The sequence below is a fragment of the Balaenoptera acutorostrata genome, chromosome 16 (assembly GCF_949987535.1).
Source record: "Balaenoptera acutorostrata chromosome 16, mBalAcu1.1, whole genome shotgun sequence".
In the NCBI taxonomy this organism is placed as follows: Eukaryota; Metazoa; Chordata; class Mammalia; order Artiodactyla; family Balaenopteridae; genus Balaenoptera; species Balaenoptera acutorostrata.
In genome coordinates, this window is record NC_080079.1 from 25,279,940 (window position 1) to 25,301,216 (window position 21,277).

At 38.5% G+C, this 21,277-nt stretch overlaps 1 protein-coding gene across 1 annotated transcript in view; it reads right to left on the minus strand.

Annotated features, from left to right (window-relative positions):
• CFAP58 (cilia and flagella associated protein 58) overlaps nucleotides 1-21,277 on the minus strand; it is a 122,934-nt gene that overhangs the window by 69,888 nt on the left and 31,769 nt on the right. Inside the window, exons 10-13 of the mRNA XM_057531431.1 lie at nucleotides 19,820-19,979; nucleotides 15,881-15,963; nucleotides 11,830-12,021; nucleotides 290-451 (exon numbers count right to left, since the gene is read on the minus strand). Coding sequence (XP_057387414.1) covers nucleotides 290-451; nucleotides 11,830-12,021; nucleotides 15,881-15,963; nucleotides 19,820-19,979 — 597 coding nt within the window. The remainder of the gene's footprint in view (nucleotides 1-289; nucleotides 452-11,829; nucleotides 12,022-15,880; nucleotides 15,964-19,819; nucleotides 19,980-21,277) is intronic.

The window sequence follows — 21,277 nt, forward strand, 5'->3', positions numbered from 1 at the left end:
TCCCCTCTGAGTCATGGTAGCTATTAGCAGCTTTAAAAATTAGAAAGAGGAGAATGGCAATTCTACATAATAATTAAAACCAGCACCATGATCTTCACATCCTATCAAGTTTTGTTATTTCCATTTCAAACAATCTGACAGTTCTGCATAAACTGATCTTCTCTTTCAGGTGAATTCCACGAGATTTCTTTCTGGATCTATTTTAAATCCTGCCATTAGGATAACAGAAACTGCTTTAAACCCAGGGTGGGGAGGAATCTAAATGTAAAGACATAAATATATTCTTTACCTGAGCTTCAACCAGATTTTTGCTATACAGATTCCTGTCTGACCTCACAGCTTCATACAGGTTCTGTTGTTGTTTTAATTTAGTCTCTGATTCAGCGATTTTTTTCCTGTAGTCAAAAATCTGCATTTCACGGACTTTTATGCCTTCCATGTTCATGAGGACCTGGAGGAGAAAGAAGTAATAGAGATGGTTGAATAGCCCATCGGTGGTTATCGGTTCAGGACAAACAGAGATTTTTTATCGAAGGGTAGCTCATAGAAATGCCACCAATCAGAAAATGTGACTGTGGCTATAATCACTGCAGTACAACACAGACATTCAGCCCAGCTGATGAGGGGCAAACATATACTTTATCTATGCCGGAGTTCTGCTCAAGCATGAAGGTTTAGCACAGCTATTCTGTGACCACAAGAGGGAAAAGAAAGTAAAAAAATTCTTTCAATACTGAGAACCTCTCTTCACCATCCCACCCACCAAAAAAGGAAAGAAAAAAAAAAAAAGCACAGGCTTAAACAGATCTTAACACAAAGCACTAGGAAGGATAAGAGATAACTTAGCTGTTTGGCCATACTCATGGCTTTATAAGGTTAACCACGAGAAAGAAAAGTGGCCTTTGAACATTGATAGCAATCATAACACTGTCTTGCCAATGTCAAACTCACTCCATCAGGGAAACCCAAAGGACTCCATAAAAATATGTGTTCTACTGTGCATAAAACACTTCTAGGCAAGATGAGATGCAAGAATTACTGCCTCGGGACTTCCCTGGTGGCGCAGTGGTTAAGAATCCGCCTGCCAATGCAGGGGACACGGGTTAAATCCCTGGTCCAGGAAGATCCCACATGCCGCGGAGCAACTAAGCCCGTGCACCACAACTACTGAGCATGTGTGCCACAACTACTGAAGCCCACGTGCCTAGAGCCCATGCTCTGCAACAAGAGAAACCACTGCAATGAGAAGCCCGTGCACCGCAACGAAGAGTAGCCCCTGCCCATTGCAACTAGAGAAAGCCCACGTGCAGCAATGAAGACCCAACACAGCCAAAAATTAAAAAAAAAAAAGAATAACTGCCTCCTTTTTGCAAGTATGAAAAACTGAGGCCTGAAATTCTACCATGAGCCTATACCTCTCAACAAGCAATCCATACAGTAGAAATAAGGTAATCATGACTCTCAGCTGCAATGGCCACAGAAATTGGCTTTCTAAGGACAAACTTCTTCAAAAATCCCTTAAGAAAAAAAAATTTAGCAAGGAAGACTGATTAAATCAATGGAGCTTATGATCTAACAACAGCTAGAACACACAGGAGAAAATTCTTAAGAATATTTCACTTCATTTCAGTGGAGTTCTCTTAATTAATGATTACAGTTGAAAGAAATAAACAGAGCAATATGACAGAGAAGGAAGGAAGGGTTTCCTCTAAAGAAGAGGCACTTTACCTAGAACCTAAAGGTCAAAAAGGACTTGGGCCTTCTGCCATGCTGATACTGTGAATCAGATGAGAGCTATCTGTGAGCATCATGTTCCCAAACCACTGCACTAGGGAATTCTTTTACTCCACTTGTGGAATTAGTATTCCAGAAAATATACTTCAAGAAACCCTCTTCTAATGTTTTCCCATCAGAGTTAATGATGGCTGGTGTTTAATATATTTTCCTTTATATCTTTAAATAAACACCTTTCAAGGTTTTCTTAGGCTTATATTTAAGGAGGGATGGGATTAAATTTTAGTAAATGCCTTTTTAGCATATATTATTTTGCACTACATTATTGGGTCTACTGATTTGATATACTTAGTAATAAATATTTCCTTTTACAAGTATTTTAATTTTATTTCTTTATACATAGTCCCATGTGCCACAGTTCTAAATAAATGCATAAATGGAAAATATACATTTATTTTCTTTTCCTTATTTACTTGGACCTTCCTTCTCCCTTCAACCCACATCAATCCCTCATTAATACATAAAGTAACCAGGTTAATAATCTACTATGTGTTCTTCCAAATTTTCTTTGAATTCTGCATATTCTATTTAGGTCTACTAATGTCATCATTATAACATCCTCATAACAATAGCTAACATTTCTCAGGTACTTTCTATATACCAAGAATTTTACATGTATTAACTCATTTAATCTTCACAAAAATCCTATGAGATGTGCATTATCATCACGCCACTTTCACAAACAAGGAAACTGAAGTCAAAAGAAGTAATATAGTTCACAGCTGTTCAACTAGTGAATATACAGATACAGGGATTTGTTTTCCTTTTGCTTTTTGAGTTTGGTCTTTATTTTTTAGCAAAATGGGATCCTCTTACATACCTTTATGCACCTTGATTTTTATCACTTAATAATACTTTGTGGAAATCAGGTGGATTAGCTCTAATTCATTCTCTTTAAAGGGGACATAATGCCCTACAGTGTGGATAAGCCATCATATACTCAGCTCCCCCCCTCTGATGGGCATTCACTTGGTTTCCACTTTTTTGCCACTCTGAGCCATGCTGCAATAAACATTTTATACATGTGTCCCTATGCACTTGTTCTTTTACTTCTGTTGAGATGGATTTCCAGGAGTGGAATATCTGGCTCAAAAGACATATATATTTTTAACTTTAATAGATATTGCTAGATTGCTTTCCAAAATGGCTGTAACACTTTACATTTCCATACCGCCAGCAACAGTTTTCTCAATAGAAAACTATCCTTGCAGTTGCAGGATAAACCCTCTTTGGTCATACTGGATGATTCTTTTACTGTACTGTTGAATTTGGTTTGCTAGAATTTAGGATGCTGCATACCTATTCATAAGTGACCTAAGTCTATAGCTTTCTTTTTGTTTCTATTTCAATATCAAGATTTCTGCTAGTTTCATAAAGTGAGCAGAGTACCCTTCTGTTCACTCATTCATCCACTCACCTACTTATTCATTCACTCACTGAACATGCATTGAGGACCCATCTATGACAGGCACTGTAAAAGCACTAGTGATGTAAAGAAGAATAAGATGCATTCCCTACCCTCAAGTTCACCTCTAGTGAGTGACTCCACCATAAAATGGATAATTAAGGAATGGATACAACCAATAATCTGAGATATGCATAGGGTGTTATGACAGAATTAAACACTGGGAGTTTAATAGGATGGTCATTCACATCTTATCTAAGAAGTTAATATTTGGTATTTACATAATTTGTGAGAACCACCTCTTCCTTCTTGTTCCTCAATCACCCTAGCCAAGGACTCACGCCAAGCTCTCTCCTCGGCCTAGAGTCTTTGTTCATTATCACAGCAGAAGGCAGGGGTTACGTCAGTATAGTAATGCCAATCAATATTACCCCAAAGAATATACAGTACATTTTTCTAAATTCACACACACACAAAAATTTATATAGCCTGAGAATTATCTGATTCTTAAAAGTTTGAAGGAACTCAATTCTAAAATAATTAGGTCCCCAGTGACAATGCTGGAGCTAATTCTCTCTCAGCCTTTTTGGTGGCTTCCATGGTTATTAATCTTTCTATGGTTTCTACTTCTCCTTGAGTCAAGCCTCGATGTGTGTACATATTTTCGAGAAAATTATCTATTTCAACCAATCTTTTAAATTTATGCAACCAGAGTTGTACAAAGTATTTTTATATGATTTTGCTGTTTTATTACTATTAATTGCTATCACTCACTTTGTGTGGAAAGAAAATGGCCCAAGGTAAGAATGTATACAGACTCCGTGATGAATGGCTTGCATCATTGGTTGGGGGGCTGGAAGGAACAAAATTAGAAAATCTGAGAAGAGGAGGTCTGGAGAAGAGGCACATGGACAGATCTGAAATGAAAAGAAATCCCACTCCTTCTTCCATCATTTTTTTTGATCTGTACCTTTAGAATCCTTAAAAATGAGTAGCAGGTGGCCTTTTAAGGTACCACCACTAGCAACTAAAATGTATAAGTTAGGAACAAATGTGAAACCTAAATAAGGTATCTATTCCTGGATCTGTTAGTTGTTTGATTTTTTTAAAAGAAAGGGACTATCTCAGCCCAAAATTTAGCCTTTCTATGGACATGACCACCCTCGTTGGGGTCAGTGAAATGAATAGATTGAAAATACTTTGTAGAGCATCATCAGCATTCAGAATATCAAGCAGCACGTCAGAGAAAAGAAAAAAATTGCTTGTTCAATCACTTTCAGAGATATTACAGCAAGAATAATCCTTCGCACAGACAGAATAATGCTCCAGAGAGAGGATGCAGACAAGGGCATTTCTTTTTTGGGCACCCAGCTAGCAGGGTCCATCTTTCTGCAAACAACAATGCACGAAATCAAACTTGCTTCCGGATTCTTGAAGCTGGGAGTAATAGGAACCCATCATGATACCAAGAAGATCAAGGGTATTTCATTTAAATGACAACAAAAATTGTAAAAGTATTGAAACAAAGGGAAAAGACAATTCACAAAGCAATTTAGTTCTAAGTGTTGGGACTCAATTTGTTTTGATGGAAATCATTCAAACCAATGTCACATAGAGGTTCAAATCCTGAAAATTCATAAAATACGTGGAGTGTTAAGTAGAAGCAAAACCCTTAATCAGCATAATGTCCCCAATTTAAAAGGATATATCAGAGAATGTAGAATGCCAGCTATGGGGCTGGCGCTTAATTAATTGATTACACTTTAGATACCTCAAACCAGCTCATGAGCTAAATCACAACCAAATATAGAAAGTTTTATTATAGCCAGAGGGCTGGAGATCCTAGCACGTGGAGGCCTGCTTCAGAGGAGCCCCAAAAGTGCTTGCGGTGCGCTATCAGGGTACAATCTCAGTTTATAACCTACTACCTCTTCTTTTTCTGTTAAAACAACCTGCCAATAGAAATGAGTGAGATTAAAATCAATAACGCATGCTGGAAATCTGCAGCCATAGTCAAAACATCATATGGACGAAGGCAGGATGAGAAAGTGGGTCATTGAATTTGGAATCCTTTAACTTGCATTTGATGAAATATCAGTACAATAAACTTCTCAAATAAGTTTTTCTGACTTGATGTCAATGGTTTTGATGCTGACAATGCCTTTACCTCCATAATGAAACTGGAAAACTCATTCTCAAAAAAAAAAAAGAAAAAAATCTATGTGCCCAGGCACGTGAAATTTTAAGTCTTCTCTGTTTTTCTTGCTTTCTTATTTTCTCCTCTATCTCAAATTTAGAGAGGCATATCTATTTTTTTATCTGCTTTTAATAACATGTTATGATACAAAATGAGGGATATAATATCTGCCTTGGAGGGCTATTATGAGGATATAAGTGAGAAAAAATATATTTATGCCATCATAGAAGTACCAGGCATATCATAATTTAATCATTTAATAAATGTTAATAGATTATCATGATAGGTTAACATTATGTGATATTATATAATATTAGCACTTAACAAATCAATCTGATTTTTTCTATGGATCAAATTCTGTCCTCCTGCAGGGAAATAGTGCTCCATAGTACACTTCTTTTATTATAACATGAAAAGGTTAAAATTTGCGTATGTCCCCTTGAAGGCCCTCTCCAGGGTTCTACCCTATTAAAGACGCTCTGTATAAAAAACTTCAAATTAATATTGAAGAAACAGAAGTTTCATTTTATGATGAAGTACGTATTCAGTGAACAATATCTCTTTGATCAACTTTTGCTATCCTCACTTACTTCCAAGTCCTTGCAAGCACATTATTATTCATTTCTTGGAACCTCGGTCTAGAAGAGCTTTGTTTGACACTGTTATAGGCAAATAAACAGACAGCTAAGAAACCTGTAGGTAGGGATTCATTGTGAAAAACGCTTTTTGGCATACAAGCTGTCTGGGAGGTGATAGCCAGAAGAAAAAGAAGGGGTCCTAAAATGAGCCAAATGCATAATGTGCAAAATGTTCCCCAGATTTAATAATTTACTGGAAATGATTTTACCTAGAATTTATAAAAGTCTAGAAAAGAAGTAAATATGGTGGACCACAACTTCTGATGCCATTCCTGGTGCCTCTCAATTTACCTGAATAATAAAATTTACAGTGCAGCAGAGGAAAAACCATGAAGATAAAAAGCGCTGCAACATTGTAGTAGATTGTTTTACGGTTCTGTGAATATTCGCTCCCAGCACCTCTTGCCCTTGCTGTTGAGGCTGGGCCTGGACATGTGACTTGCCATAGCCAATGGGGTGTCAGAGAACATTTGGCAAGTAGAGAATCATGAAATGTGCTTGCGTGGTTGGGTCTGTCCTTTGCGTTCCTTCCTTTCTCCATGAGAATACCATGTATTCTGGAGGATGAGAAACATGTGGAGCAAATCTGGACCCAACCCACAGCCCCAGGCCAAGCCCAGGCAAGCTCAGCCTACATCAGCTGATGCTAGTCAACTGCAGGTGTGTAAGTGAGAAATAAGTGCTTGTTTTTGCATGCCAGTGAGATTTGGTGTTTATTTATTATGCAACGATATTGTGGCACATGTTGACTGAGACAAACACATAAAGAAAGGGTTTGGGATTCTGAGCCATCCAATTCTGGCACAAAAAAAGTATCTTCTTTCTCATTTGCAAATGCCCAGTTAAATTAATAAAATGTAATGTAGCGCTTTCAGCATCTTAGATGTCAGTTTTATTTCTCTAAATGAAAAGAGCTAGAAAGCGAATGTTGACACTGTTTTTGCAGCCCAGAAGGAAGAGGACATCAGGTCGGAAGTCACTCACAGCTAAAATTGCCAAGGATAATTTAGATAGCATTGTCCATTATGGCAACCTATTTCAAATGAATTTAAAGGAGGGCAGACCCATAGTGATAAATAGATTACTGAAGAAGAATTTAATATAGATACCTAAAATTAAATCTTTGACTAGTTGATTCAGATGTCTAATTATGTTTTCCACACACTCTTTCAAAATATATTTGAGTACCTATTTAGTGAATAAGTAACAAGAAGAGCTCAAAATTGAAGGAGACTTGCCCTTAAGGAGCTTGTAAGTAGCATGAGGCAGACACAGAAATGCAAAGACGGTAATAACATCAGATTTCTTCAACTGCCAGAGAGGAGAGCCAAGTACAGATGGGTTAGAAAACATTTTTAATAAAGCTCCTTGGGAAACGTAGGATTTTATTGGCCCTTGATGGAAAGGCAAAGTTTTTTAAAATATTCTTTCTTTTTTTTTCTTTTGGTCAAGATACTAAAGTAATACATACTCATTTCAGAAAATTTGAAAAATATAAAAAGCACAAAAGAGGGAAATTAAAACAATCTGTATCCCTACCACTCAGAGATAAGTAGTATTCACATGGTGGTGTGTTACCTTCCACTCTTCTTCCTTTTTTTAAAAAAAAAAGAAAAAGGCAAGTAGGCTTCTGCTTTTTCTTCTTGCCTAATTCTCAGGGAGTACTTTTCTGCATCACTGTGGGTGAAACAATACACACACAACTTTCTCCCAGAGCAAGTCTCTATAAGATTCTCCTGTCACTGATTTTGCCGGACACATGCTCAAGCCGCGTGTACCGTTCTTTCTTCATTTCCAGAAAATCTGTTCCGTTACATCTTTGACTTGGGGCTCAGTTCCTCCATCAGAGACCAACAGTTTGTAGATTGGTTTACATTCCCTGTCCTGCTTATCTCTTATTTTCTCTTTGATCATTTTTATCTTTTCTTTCCACCTGCATTCTAAGAGAACTACTCAAGTTTGCACTCCACTTCACTGACTCTATTTTCCACATCAGTTCTGTTCTTTACTAACTTCAAGGTAGATTTTAAATCTGCCATTACTTGCTTTTGTTTGGTTTGGGATTTGTGTGTATTTTAGTCTCTTTACAACTGTTCCTTATTTTATCCATCACTTGCTTTCTGTTTCATCTCTGCTTTATCATAGAGGTAATGCCATCGTGGACTTATAACCCAGATGATAGTTCTCTGTCCTGTCAGGGTCACTCCGTTCTTAACCACAATAGAACATCTAGAATCTTCATTCTGTGTGCTAGGAAGACCAACATCCCACCTAGTATCTCCAAGAATTCTTAGAGGAATTATATTTCTCCTATTCATTGTGGCTTTGATTTCCTGTTTCCATAGAATTCCGGATTCTCAATTGGCACTTTTCTCTGGCACATACTGTTCCTTTTCTGGGATGTGTTACCTCACATCCCTCACCACCCCATCCCTGACCCCACAAAGCACAATCCAGCCACTGGGTTGATGTAGCAGACCGTCACCAAAGGTTTCAGGTACAGAGCACAGTAAAGAACTTAAAATCAACCTTCGGACATCCCATTCTTAGCAATTCCTTGGTCATTCCTGCCCTGAGAACTGGTCATCTCTTCCAAAAGAGCCCAGCCTACTGCCTCGCTGTTGGTGTTGTCTGCTCTCCTCTCTCATCCTCTCCTATCTCCCCCCATTTCCTGCTCACCACCACCCCTCCCCTTCCCAATTGGAAGCAAATTCAAGGGACTGTGAGTTGAGGTCCAGGCAGATTTTCCTCAGTTCACCTCTATTGGCTTTAAAATTCTCATCCAGTCTCTTTTCTTCTATTTTAGCATCAGGCTTTACGTCAGCCTTAGTGTTTGAGACTGTTAAAACTTTTCATCTATGTCTGCACCTTATTGACATTTAACAAGAAGTTGAAAATAGCTACATTCAAATGCCACTTTGAACAAAAATTCTGGGCTGTTCATCAACGAATTTATTTATTTATTTACTTGCTTATTTATGAGATGTTTCATAGCATTTACTATCTGCCAGAGATCATTCTAAATGCCCTATAGATATTACCTCATTTAATCCTCACCACCACCCCATGATATATGCCCCCAAGCCTTTTCCTCTGCACACAGATAAAAGTTAGGTCAAACCATACTAATAATTTTGCATTTTGTCTTTATCAGATTCATACTGTGACCATGTTCCCCATTTAAAAAATATTTTTCAAAAACATGGTTTTAATGGTACATAGCAAATTTGCACAATTTATTTTGAAGAATATTCTTTTATAAAAATCTTTGCATTATTGTTTTTTCATATATTCAGTTTTTACAAAAGAAATTGCTGGGGCTTCCCTGGTGGCGCAGTGGTTGAGAATCTGCCTGCCAATGCAGGGGACACGGGTTCGAGCCCTGGTCTGGGAAGATCCCACATGCCGCGGAGCAACTGGGCCCGTGAGCCACAATCACTGAGCCTGCGCGTCTGGAGCCTGTGCTCCCAACAAGAGAGGCCGGAACAGTGAGAGGCCCGCGCACTGCGATGAAGGGTGGCCCCCGCTCGCCGCAACTAGAGAAAGCCCTTGCACAGAAACGAAGACCCAACAAAGCCAAAGATAAATAAATAGATTAATTAATAAAATTGTGCAATCTTAAAAAAAAAAAAATGCTTTGCTGAAAGCCATAGGGAAGTTTGAGCTTTAAAAAAAAAAAAAAAAAAAAAAGAAATTGCTGGGTCAAAAGGATAAACTTGGAACAACTCACTTTAGAAGTAGATCAAAATATCAGTTTCATGACATCTTCCCCACCCTGGTATTATTCCTCAACTCCCTATAAACAGAATGCACGAAAGGAAACTTTCTGTTTCTGGGAATGAGGTGTGTGTGTGTGTGTGTGTGTGTGTGTGTGTGTGTGTGTGTGTGTGTGTGTGTGTGTGTGTGTGTGTGTGACAGTAAAGAAAGAAAGAAATATGGGAAGGTGTTAAAAAGACATATATGTTTTTAATAAGAAGTCCAGAGGTGACACAAGTTGCTGTAGCAACTGATATATGCTGTCAGGGTTTAAGTAAGAGAAAAATTATAGTCGATAAAGAACATTTTAAGAACTCGTTCTTAAATTATTTAGGTAAGACATTATGTAACCTTGTGCAGTTAAACATCAGAAACTGTGAAAAACAGTTACCAGCAAAACTTGTTACCAGTATCTCTCCTTTACAATGAAACAGAGAGAAATATACAATCCTATGTTAAAATCAGTGGCAGTATTCTTTTTATCACTCATCATCTATCTATTTGTTCAACAAACAGTTTTTCAGCGCCTACTATTTACCAGCATGCTGGAAGTGAAAAAAAGAATGAGATAAAGTCCTTGCTCCCAAGAACTCACTATAAAGTAGGGAAGACAAAGGTACAAATAATTACACTAGAAGATGATAAGTGCCATTCCAGAGACACCAACAAACCAATAAAGTAGGAAGTGACTAGTTCTGCCTAGGGAGTCAAAACAGGCTTGACCCCAGAGATGAGCATTTGAGCTGGGTATTGAATAAGAGCTTTCTATGCAGAGAAGGGAAGAAAGGGCTTTCCAGGGAGAACGAAGAGCTTAGACTCTGTTGCACAAGTCAGAATATACCAATGGCTGTGTCTTGCATGGGTTACAGGTATGTACCAAAATACTGTGTCTTGCGTGGCTTACAGGTATGTACCAAAATACAGGTATGTATCACCCACAGGATGGCCAGGTGGGACCTGGGCAGCTAGCATCCCTGGGTTAGTCCCCTCCAGCCCTGCACATTCTCATCTCTCTCATTCCCACGTACTGTAGATATAGAATTTTCTATGATGCTGTGATGCAGAGAATGCTAGGAAGCACCGCCCCAGGTTGCTGAGAGATGACAGAGGTTTGTAAGGCTGGGAGTAATAATAAGACGAGGTTGGAATTTTTAACAACTTGATGGCAGCCAGCAGTGGAGAAAGACTGACTCTTGGGAAGGAGAAGTAGGAGGCTGCAACAGATTATATGTTCAGACATACTGGCTGTCTCACCAGGTAGGGCCCCTCCCTTACTAGGATCACAGTCCTGCCTGGGGATATCAGGCTTGATCATGTAACTTGCTTTGATCAATGAAATATGAGCGGACAGACCCTGTACCCTTCCCTTGCCAGCAGAAGTTCTGAGAGCATATCAAAGGTCCACTATTACACTGTTTTCCCTCTGTAAGAGGCCAGCACATCCCAACAGAGTCAGTCTGAAATAAAGAGGACGTGAAGCAGGCCTACAGCTGACTCTCAAAGACCAATAACGTGAGTAAAACATAGATCTCTCTTGCTATAAACCACTGAGACTTGAGGGTTATTTGTTACAACTTAATCTGACTGATACAGAGGCTAACAAGGCTAGCCAAGATAGAGAATACAAGTGCCTGAACTGACAGCTAGTCCTCTCAGAGTCAGTAAATCAATCAGTGGAGGTTCTTAAATGATCAAGTCGCAAGAGAAATATGCTGTTTTACAGTGGCTCCCAATCAGGGATACGAGGATCCCTGGGGTTCTTTTACAAGGAAGATATGCCCTGCCAGGGCTGGACTGATCATATGCATTTGTGCTCCTCCAAATTTACATTCTGCAAATATCTGCTCAGCATTTATTTACTCTAAATGGGAAGTAGTTGATTTCCTAGCAAAGCTTATGTCTCACTATCTTAAATCTGCATGTGAACCACAAGCTGAAATCTGAATAATTCATCTTTGCAACAGTGTGTGGCAATCAGAAATGTGACAACCAGAAAGAATGTGCTGGTGCTCGACCCACACCACGGAGGAGTGGCTTACCTTTTGGGTAAGGTCACTGGCTTCATTGATGTACCGATCTCGCTCCTTTTCCAGTTGAAAGATAATCTTTCTCTGCTTCTGAGCCTCTTCTTTGTAGTTCTGGATTTCTTCCTCCAGGTTTCTCTTGGCTTGTTCATGGAGCTTTACCAGGTCTATCTGTTTCTGGGTTGCACTGACCGCCTTAAGCATATTCTAAAAACAAGGACAACACAGCAGCCCCATTACTCAAAATGTTTGGAGATTTTTGGTTAAATTTACTCCCTGTCTTAATCCTAAAATAATTAGATGCATTGTTTGGGAGATGAATAAAAATAATCATATTATTTACAGCTTATTTAGAGCTTGGTATGTTAATTTTGCACAGAGCACTATAGACATACATATAAATGCACTAAGAGACAACATCCCCAGGAAGTGGGCACTATATCGCTCCCATATTAGGGGTAGGAAACTGAGAATGAGAAGTTAAGCTACTTGCCTACAAGTTCATACAACAGTGGAGTTAGGATTTGAATCCAGAGCTAGCTGACCCCAAAGCCAACCTCTGTTCCAGCTCTTGCCTTTTTCTTGTGAAGTCAGAACAGCTGAACCTAATCATGTAACACAGGCTTTGACTACAAAATAAAATAAAACCAACTTATTAAAAATACAGATACCCAGAATTAACATATGCTCCAACAATATCACTCAAAAGAATAGAAAACAGGTGTTCAAACAAAAACTTGTACGTGAATGTTCATAGTAGCACTATTCACAAAAGCCAAAAGGGGAAAATAACCCAAATGTCCATCAACTGATGACTAAATAAACAACATGTGCTATATCCACACAGTGGAATACTATTCAACCATAAAAAGGAATGAAGGGCTTCCCTGGTGGCACAGTGGTTAAGAATCCACCTGCCAATGCAGGGGACCAGGGTTCGAGCCCTGGTCTGGGAAGATCCCACATGCTGCGGAGCAACTAAGCCCATGCGCCACAACTAATGAGCCTGTGCTCTAGAGCCCGCGAGCCACAACTACTGAGCCCACGTGCCACAACTACTGAAGTCCACGCTCCTAGAGCCCATGCTCTGCAACAAGAGAAGCCACCACGATGAGAAGCCCGCGCACCGCAATGAAGAGTAGCCCCTGCTCGCTGCAACTAGAGAAAGCCCGTGCACAGCAACAACGACCCAATGCAGCCAAAAATAAATAAACAAAAATTAAAAACAAAAAAAAAGGAATGAAGTACACGATACAACATGGTTGAAGCTTGAAAACATTATTCTGAGTGAAAGATGCCAGACATAAAAAGTCACATATTGTATGATTCCAGTTATATAAATATCCAGAATGGTCAAATCCACAGAAACAGAAAGCAGATTCATAATTTCCAAGGGTGGGAGGAGGGGAAAGTGGGGAGTGACCACCTCACAGGTAAAGGGTTTCCTTTTGGGGTGATGGAAATGTTGTGGAACTAGACTCATGATGTTTGCACAACATTGTGAATGTACTAAATGTCACTAATGGCAAATTTTGTTTTGTATGTATTTTACAACAGTAAAAAAGAATTAACCTGTTTTTTAAAAAAACAGATGTCCCAACTCCAGAGATTCTGATTCAGTGGAGCTGTTATGCACCTAAATTTTTTTAAAAAGCTGCCCTGGTGGTTTCAGATGCTATAATGGAAATGCCTTGGGTTGGCTGCCCAAGGAGCCAGGTTGTTCCTCTGGAACACAGAGTTAATAGAGTGCAACTCTGGCAGCCATGCTCATGATGGAGCAGAGGTTGTCTGCTTTTCTAGCCACAGCTGAATGGACCCAGTGACTTTTGAAATAGGGCCTCCAGATTTTTATAACTCAGTAAAAGATGTAAACTTGGGAGCTGCTGGTGATAGCTTTTTTCTGCCATATGGACAGGGAAACAGAGAGAGACGATCTTCACTAAAAGAAATGAAGCAAAAACTCAGCTGGAAGTCTAGTGGTGGAGGGAGAGAGAGCTTTCTGTGCATCCCAAGAGTGTTAGGCCAGGTTCCTATCTGTTCCTGAGGCCCAGCTGTATCCTTGGGTTCCATGAGGTGCCTCATAATTCCTTCACAAATCTCTAACCAATACAGAACTTCAGCCAGGTCTGAAAACCACTGGCATAAACAGGTTAAAAAAAAATGAACATTAAACCTCGGTCGGATGACAATGTAGAAAATGGAAAAGGTCAACTCTACTTTCAAGTATTGAATTAAACATTTGCTCTATGAAAGATAAAGCCACTTCAACATGACACTGAAAGAACCAAATATTATTAACATTGCCGCCTGTCAAAACTATGTCACTCACTCACTCAATGAAGGTGGCATTTCAAGTCAGTGGGGAAAGGATGTATTATCAGTAAAGGTTGACTGCATACCTGCAGAGGGGCAGGCGCTGTGCCAGGCATTAAGGATGCAATGGCCCGGGAAAAAAAAAAGTTAAAAATGTACCCTGCCCTAAAGAAGGAGTTGACGTAGTCAGATCAAACAAAATACGTATAAAATTAATGTGTTAGGTGTCCTATTGTGGCAGAAAACCTATAGGTTGTTTATCAGAATATATAAACTATAAATGGATTAAATATTGTATGTGCTACAAATAAACTTAAAAATCTAAATCCAACATTATTTACATATATAAATTTATAGAATAAAGAAACAGTTACTAGGATTATGCAAAAAAAATTAATGACTTTCTTAAGGAGTGCTCAGCATGTAAAGATATCTAATCTTATACTATTTCCTGAGATACCCCAAATAGTCTACTTTAAGCTACAGGGTAATCTATTCAATACTTTGTTAACATTTATTCAATTCTGGGAAACTTAAAGAAATAATAAAAATTCGGAATGAACAAATATAGGCTGTATCTACTTTGATGAGATGAAGCTATCTTGGCCAAAAGCCATCAGGCTGTCTGCTCCGGAAGCAGCCTCCCCACTCTACACCTGGCCCATAGCTTTTTCCTCCCTGGAGGAAATCCTTGAGCAGGAATGTTTACCCTAAATCCTTGAAAGTACTTAATCTCCTAAGAGTGACTGTCAATCAAAGGAATCCTCTGGAAGGGGCAAGGAGGGGAAAGGGGGGGTGGTCTGCCTTGAATAGAGGATTTCCAGGCCTTAAGCTCCCCCAACCCCTCCCTCAGCTTTGGACCATATTGAGCTCAAAGACCAGGAGAAATAAGGGCCAAAAACAGAAACCAAAACCTACAACACTCCTGAAAAGATGGAGGAAAAGTTAGAGACTCTTTATATGGCCAACCAGCCATCCTTCAAACACCTAAAAGTTAAATTTTATTAGCACTCACTTGTATTTTCTGGATTAGCACAAGTTGCAGACTATAGATATTGAAATCAGAAATTTTGGACTTCCCTGGTGGCACAGTGGTTAAGAATCTGCCTGCCAATGCAGGGGACACGGGTTCGAGCCCTGGTCTGGGAAGATCCCACATGCCGCGAAGCAACTAAGCCTATGCGCCACAACTACTGAGCCTGTGCTGTAGAGCCCACGAGCCACAACTACTGAGCCCACGTGCCACAACTACTGAAGCCCACGCTCCTAGAGCCCATGCTCTGCAACAAGAGAAGCCACCACGATAAGAAGCCCGTGTACCGCAACCAAGAGCAGCCCCCCGCTTGCCACAATCAGAGAAAGCCCATGCACGTGCAGCAACAAAGACCCAACGCAGCCAAAAATCAATCAATCAATAAATTTATTAAAATCAGAAATTTTGATCAACTGCTAAGATGCCGAATAACACACCAGCAATAAAAACAGAAACCACAAGACACCCTGAAATCCCCTGCTGGTTTATATGATAATTCTCCAAAGTCCCTTTGTGCTCACAGGTGATAATGCGGTTTCAATTCACAGCCAGTGAATGGTGGAACGTGGATAGCTGTTTAGAGGAAAATTGAGCACTATTATTAATTCTAATCTACTTTTGTTTGCCTCAGAGTTTTCTCTCCCCTGCAACCAGTTATAGGCAGATATTATAGCACTAAAGACAGACATTTATTTACCAGTGTTACTGTAACAAACTCACCTTATTTAATAGGTCCCTTTCTCTCAGAAGCTCATCCATTGCTTTCTTATCAAGTTCTGCTTGTTTCTTTGAAGCCTCCACCTCTAAATCACCAGGGAGAAAAACAATAATAAATATAAAGAAAACCTAAGAAAGAATCTGCCAAAGCCAAAGTGACATAAAAACTGCTTTATATATTTATCTGTAGCTATAAAACTACTTTTCATTGAGTGTTACATGATCTTCATTATAACTCAGTGAGGTAGGTCTTTCTGTCCCTGAGGCTTAAAGGCCCATATGCCAAGGGTCCACAGCCAAGAGGTGACAGGGCTGAGATTGGAAGTTTGGCCTCTCTGACTTCAAAAAGTCCTTGCTCTTTTTAAATCTTTTTTATTATACAAGTAATTAGAAATACAGGAAGAAATTGGAAATAAAAATAAACAGAAGGGAAAATTTTCTAAATCAGAATCTACTTAGGATTTTGATGTGTCTCTTTTTTGACTTTTTCCTATGCAAATATACATGTGTATATAAATATGAATATTTATACACCACATACACCAAGAGGGAATCATACCACACATACAGTTTTGTAACTTGTTTTATAATTAACAAACATAAAATAAATACCTCTCTATATTATAAATGTGTATCTACATCAGAATTTCTAATGACTTCATATTTCACTGTATAAAAATGTACAATTTATTTAGCCAATCCCCATCTTAACATTTAAGTTGTTTCTTTTTTTAAAATTTTTTTGCAATTATAAACAATAATCCTATGAAAGTTCCTGTTCATTTGTTCCTCTAGGAGAGGAAGTCCTGGATCAAAAGTGATTTTCTTTTTAAAGACATTTCTCCCCTACTGCCGAATTCTCTCCAAAAATTAAAAGCAGTTTAAATCCACACCCAAACCACCACTGTTATTATCATTCTCTTTGATCTTCGACAACCTGATAGATTTTTCTAAACCAGTATGTCCCTATTTAATTTACATTTCTTTGATTAGTAGTGAAGGCGACTACTTTTCCTGTTTAATGATCATTTATTTGTTTTTCTGTTTTTCAAATTGCCCACACTGGTCCTTTGCTCATTTTTCTCATGAATTGTTTACCTTTCTGTGAATTTGTAAGAGCTCCTTATATATAATAAGGATACTAACTCTTTGGCAATATTTTAGTCAATTTGCCTTCATATATAGTCTTTGGCTACTAAAAAAAAAATTACCTTTAATTTCATTAAATCTCTGCATCTTGGCTTTATTGTTCCTACATTTGACCTTAACTTTTTTCCCAAAAAGTAGTTTATTGTCGTACTACCATTTTCTTAATAATCCATACTGCACATTGGTATGAAATGACACCTTTATCTTAGATGATAATCGTGGGTCTTTTTGCGGTCTTTCTGATCTCCATTGATCTGTTTATTCAGGCATTTTCACTAAACTATTTGATTACTGAAGTGTTATAATACATTTAAACACCTGGTAAGGCAAATGCTCCCTTCTCACTCTTCTTTTCCAGAATTCTATAGCTATTGTCACATGTTTATTCTTCTGGAGGAAACTTAGAATCAGTTTTCAAGTCCCAAGCAACATAACTCACTGAAATTTTTATTGGAAATATTAAACGTGTAGATTAATTTGGACAGATTTATATCTTTATCATATCAAGTTTTCTCATCGAGAACTTGGTGTATCTGTCCATTTTTCAAGTCTTCTTTTATACCCCTCAAAAGAATCCTGTAGTGTTTGATAGATATAGGTCTTACAGATATCTTGGTAACTTTATTCATAGATATTTTATTACTTTAGTTGCTATTGTGAAAGGGGGGTTTTCCATCATATATTGTAACTGGTTCTTTGTAGGAAAGAAAGCTATTGATACCTATATATTTATTTTATAACCTGCCACCCTGTTGAACTCTTGTTAGTTCTGGCAATTTTTCAGTTCATTTCTTGGATTTTGTGGTAGGAAATCATAACATATGTGGTAGGAAGTCATGCTCCTAACCATTATGTCCAATGCCACTCTTTGGTAGGGCACATCAAAAGGAAGTGCTCCCTAAGAAGAAATAATGATGTTAACGATATCTATAAAATAACCAGAAGAGAAAGCACGATGACTTTTGTGAACATGATTTAAGGATGAAGGATTGGGTTCAATACTTAATGGATAAAATTTTTTTTCAAAGCTTAGAACTATCGCCAGCAAAAATACAGAAATTTTAATATGGAGAGTTTTCGGAAATTCACTAAGCCAGTTACAAAACATGCTCTACTAGTTCTATTTTTTTTTTTCATATCTGTCATTGAAGACATTAGATTGTAAACTCACGCTAGACTGTAAGCATCCTGAGGGCAGGAACCTCCATGCACCCAATGCCTAGCATAATGCCTGCACATAGTGTGTACTCAATTTATTGAATGAATAAATAAATGGAGAAATTATCAATATCAGCTGCAACTGTGCCTCAGTAAAAGATTATTTCCGATGTCTTAGGAGGAAAAATACCTGTACTTCTCAAAGGCGTGACAAATATTTCTAATAATCTTATCTAGAGATTTAGATTTTACATAACTTTTAGGGAGGCAATGTACATTTTTATGCTTCTATGTATGTTATCTCAGTCAGTAACTTACAGCTGAGGTCAATGAGGTGTTCCTGCCTCACATTTTCTGGTGCAGTCAGAATTCAAACCCTGATCCTCTGTCTCCAAGTCTCTGAGCTGTTTCTACCACACCATGTTTAACTAGCATATCCTATTTTTAATTATATTCTTTTTCAGAATGAGATAGTATTCTCTTATTACTTTTATAAGTGGTAATATATCTGGGTAACAATAGATGACTTTTTTTTTTATTTTGGCCGCACTGCACGGCATGCATCCCCGACCAGGGATCAAACCCACACCCCCTGCAGTGGACGCACAGAGTCCCAACCACTGGACCACCAGGAAAGTCCCAATAGATGACATTTAGTAAGCACTTACTGTATGCTAGGCACTGTCCCAAGAGCTCTCTATATATTAGCCATTTCATCCCCAACAGCTAAATGTGATAGAGGTGGGATCTGAACCCAGGTAGATCTGACTCCAGAGTTTGTATCCTTAATGATGTTTCTGTACTACACGGCCTCCTGTGGCACTTAAATTTTCCCTCCACAGGTCAATGTGATAGTTGGCTAAAACAAGCGTTTGCCATATGGTAAAGTACTAACAGAGGAAAGGAGTTAGAAGCCATTAATTTTTGTCTCACTGATTCTGGGTATACTATTGTCTCAAATACCGCTCATGCGGAATATTCATTTGAATTTATCCCGCATCTTCTGTGAAAAAAGAAGACTGAAGGAAAAGACATGTAGAACCCAGACCTAAGAGTATAGATGCTATTTACTCCATTGACAAATACTGAAAAATACTTTGGGCTCAGTATAACCTGTTGAAGAGTTTTTTGTTTTTTGTTTTAAATTTTATTTATTTATTTATTTATTTATGGCTGTGTTGGGTCTTCGTTTCTGTGCGAGGGCTCTCTCTAATTGAGGCAAGCGGGGGCCACTCTTCATCACGGTGCACGGGCCTCTCACCATCACAGCCTCTCTTGTTGCGGAGCACAGGCTCCAGACGCGCAGGCTCAGCAATTGTGGCTCACAGGCCTAGTCGCTCCACGGCACATGGGATCTTCCCAGACCAGGGCTCGAACCCGTGTCCCCTGCATTGGCAGGCAGATTCTCAACCACTGCGCCACCAGGGAAGCCCGAAGAGTTTTTTAAGGTAAGAAAGTTCAAGGTATTCAAAACGATGTCTCTTCCATATTATCTACTTACCAGTTTGAATGTTGTTTTACTGAATTCATTTGGCATGGTTTGTGTTTGCATGCATGGAGTTGCCAAATGACATTAGTTACCTATGAAACGCTCATAAACTAATAAAACAAAGCACAAAATGATTCTTGGTTTACCTCTCTCTAATCCCAAGATCTGATTTTTCAGGGTTTCCTTGTGCTGTTCCACTTCTCCCTTTTGACCTTCAACCTGGTGCAATTTCTTATGGATTTGTTCTCTGATTTTGTTGAGCTTCCCAATGTCAAGGCGCATCTGATGGACTTCTTCCTCTTTGGCCTATGATTAGTGAGAGAGGATTAACCAGGGACACTCAGTCAATAAAGAGCCGGTGACTGGATGATGGTAAACTCAGAACCAATAAAAGGACATTGTTCCTATGTCAGTGTAAAGTTGTTCTGTGGGATTAAATCAAAACACACACTGTTTGGTTTTTGAGAGAAATTGAAAAAGTCTATATAAGCCATAATAAAATATATGGCTACATGAGCTAAAAACAATGAAAAGACTGATTAAACCTGATACCTCAAGATACCATGGAATTGTTGAATCAAGCAAGATAAGAATGCTGAGTTGTATCATAAATGTGTGAAATTTGTGTACAAATGCTGTACTGATTAGCAAATTTCATAGACTCACAAAGTGATCTCTCTTGGAGGTTATTAACATGCTATAAAATATTGAGTCTTTTGGATCCACATGTCCACTGTAGTGCAATTACGTATGTTAGAAAAGGGGCCGGCCACTGTAGTGCAATTACATACGTTAGAAAAGGGGCCCTCTTTCCTCAGAGTATGTTAGTCAATGACTGTATATATGGACAGGTGGACAGGGTAGCATTAATAAGCAAGTCTACACGATGTCAAAAGGTATCAAAACAGCAATTCCAGCAAAGTAAAGCACCAGATTTTTGTCTATGGATTTCAAGTTTTATGAATTTTTTAAAAATTCATTTTTAAAAAATGTGCCATTCTTAGAAATGACTGGGAAAGCAACTAGTGATTCTTCTGCAAATAAAGAGTAGCAATTATTCCCAGTTCTTGACAATGAAGAGGCTGCACTTAGCTGGGCACGTTATCCTCAGATCACTGCTAGAAGCAGAATCCCATAGGTTTAGGATCTGATAACAAAAATATTCCATCTTTCAAGGTGCCCCATGCATGTCATCAAAGGAGAGAATTATTGGCATAAGTATTTTTCCTTTAATTTCACCTTCGGGGCTAATACATTATTTTGCCTTCAGGAGTCGTTTCATTTCTGCTTTAACTTGGAGCATTCTCATAAACAATGGTTTTGAGTCAAACATTTCTGGGGTGCTTAAATGTTCCTCAGCCTCAGATCCTACCGGGTCCAAATTAGTTCATCTAAGGCCCCTTTCAATTAAAACAATAAGATGTTCTAATTCAGTAGTTATTAATCCAGGCCCCATGGTTAGAAAAATTAATCCAGACCCCATGGTTAGACTTCAGAAAAATCCTGTAAACCTCTAAGACTGCATGCAAAACAAGACACAAGATGTGCAAATAAGTGTGCGTGCGTGTGTATGTGCACGCACACACATGCTTTCATCAGATTCT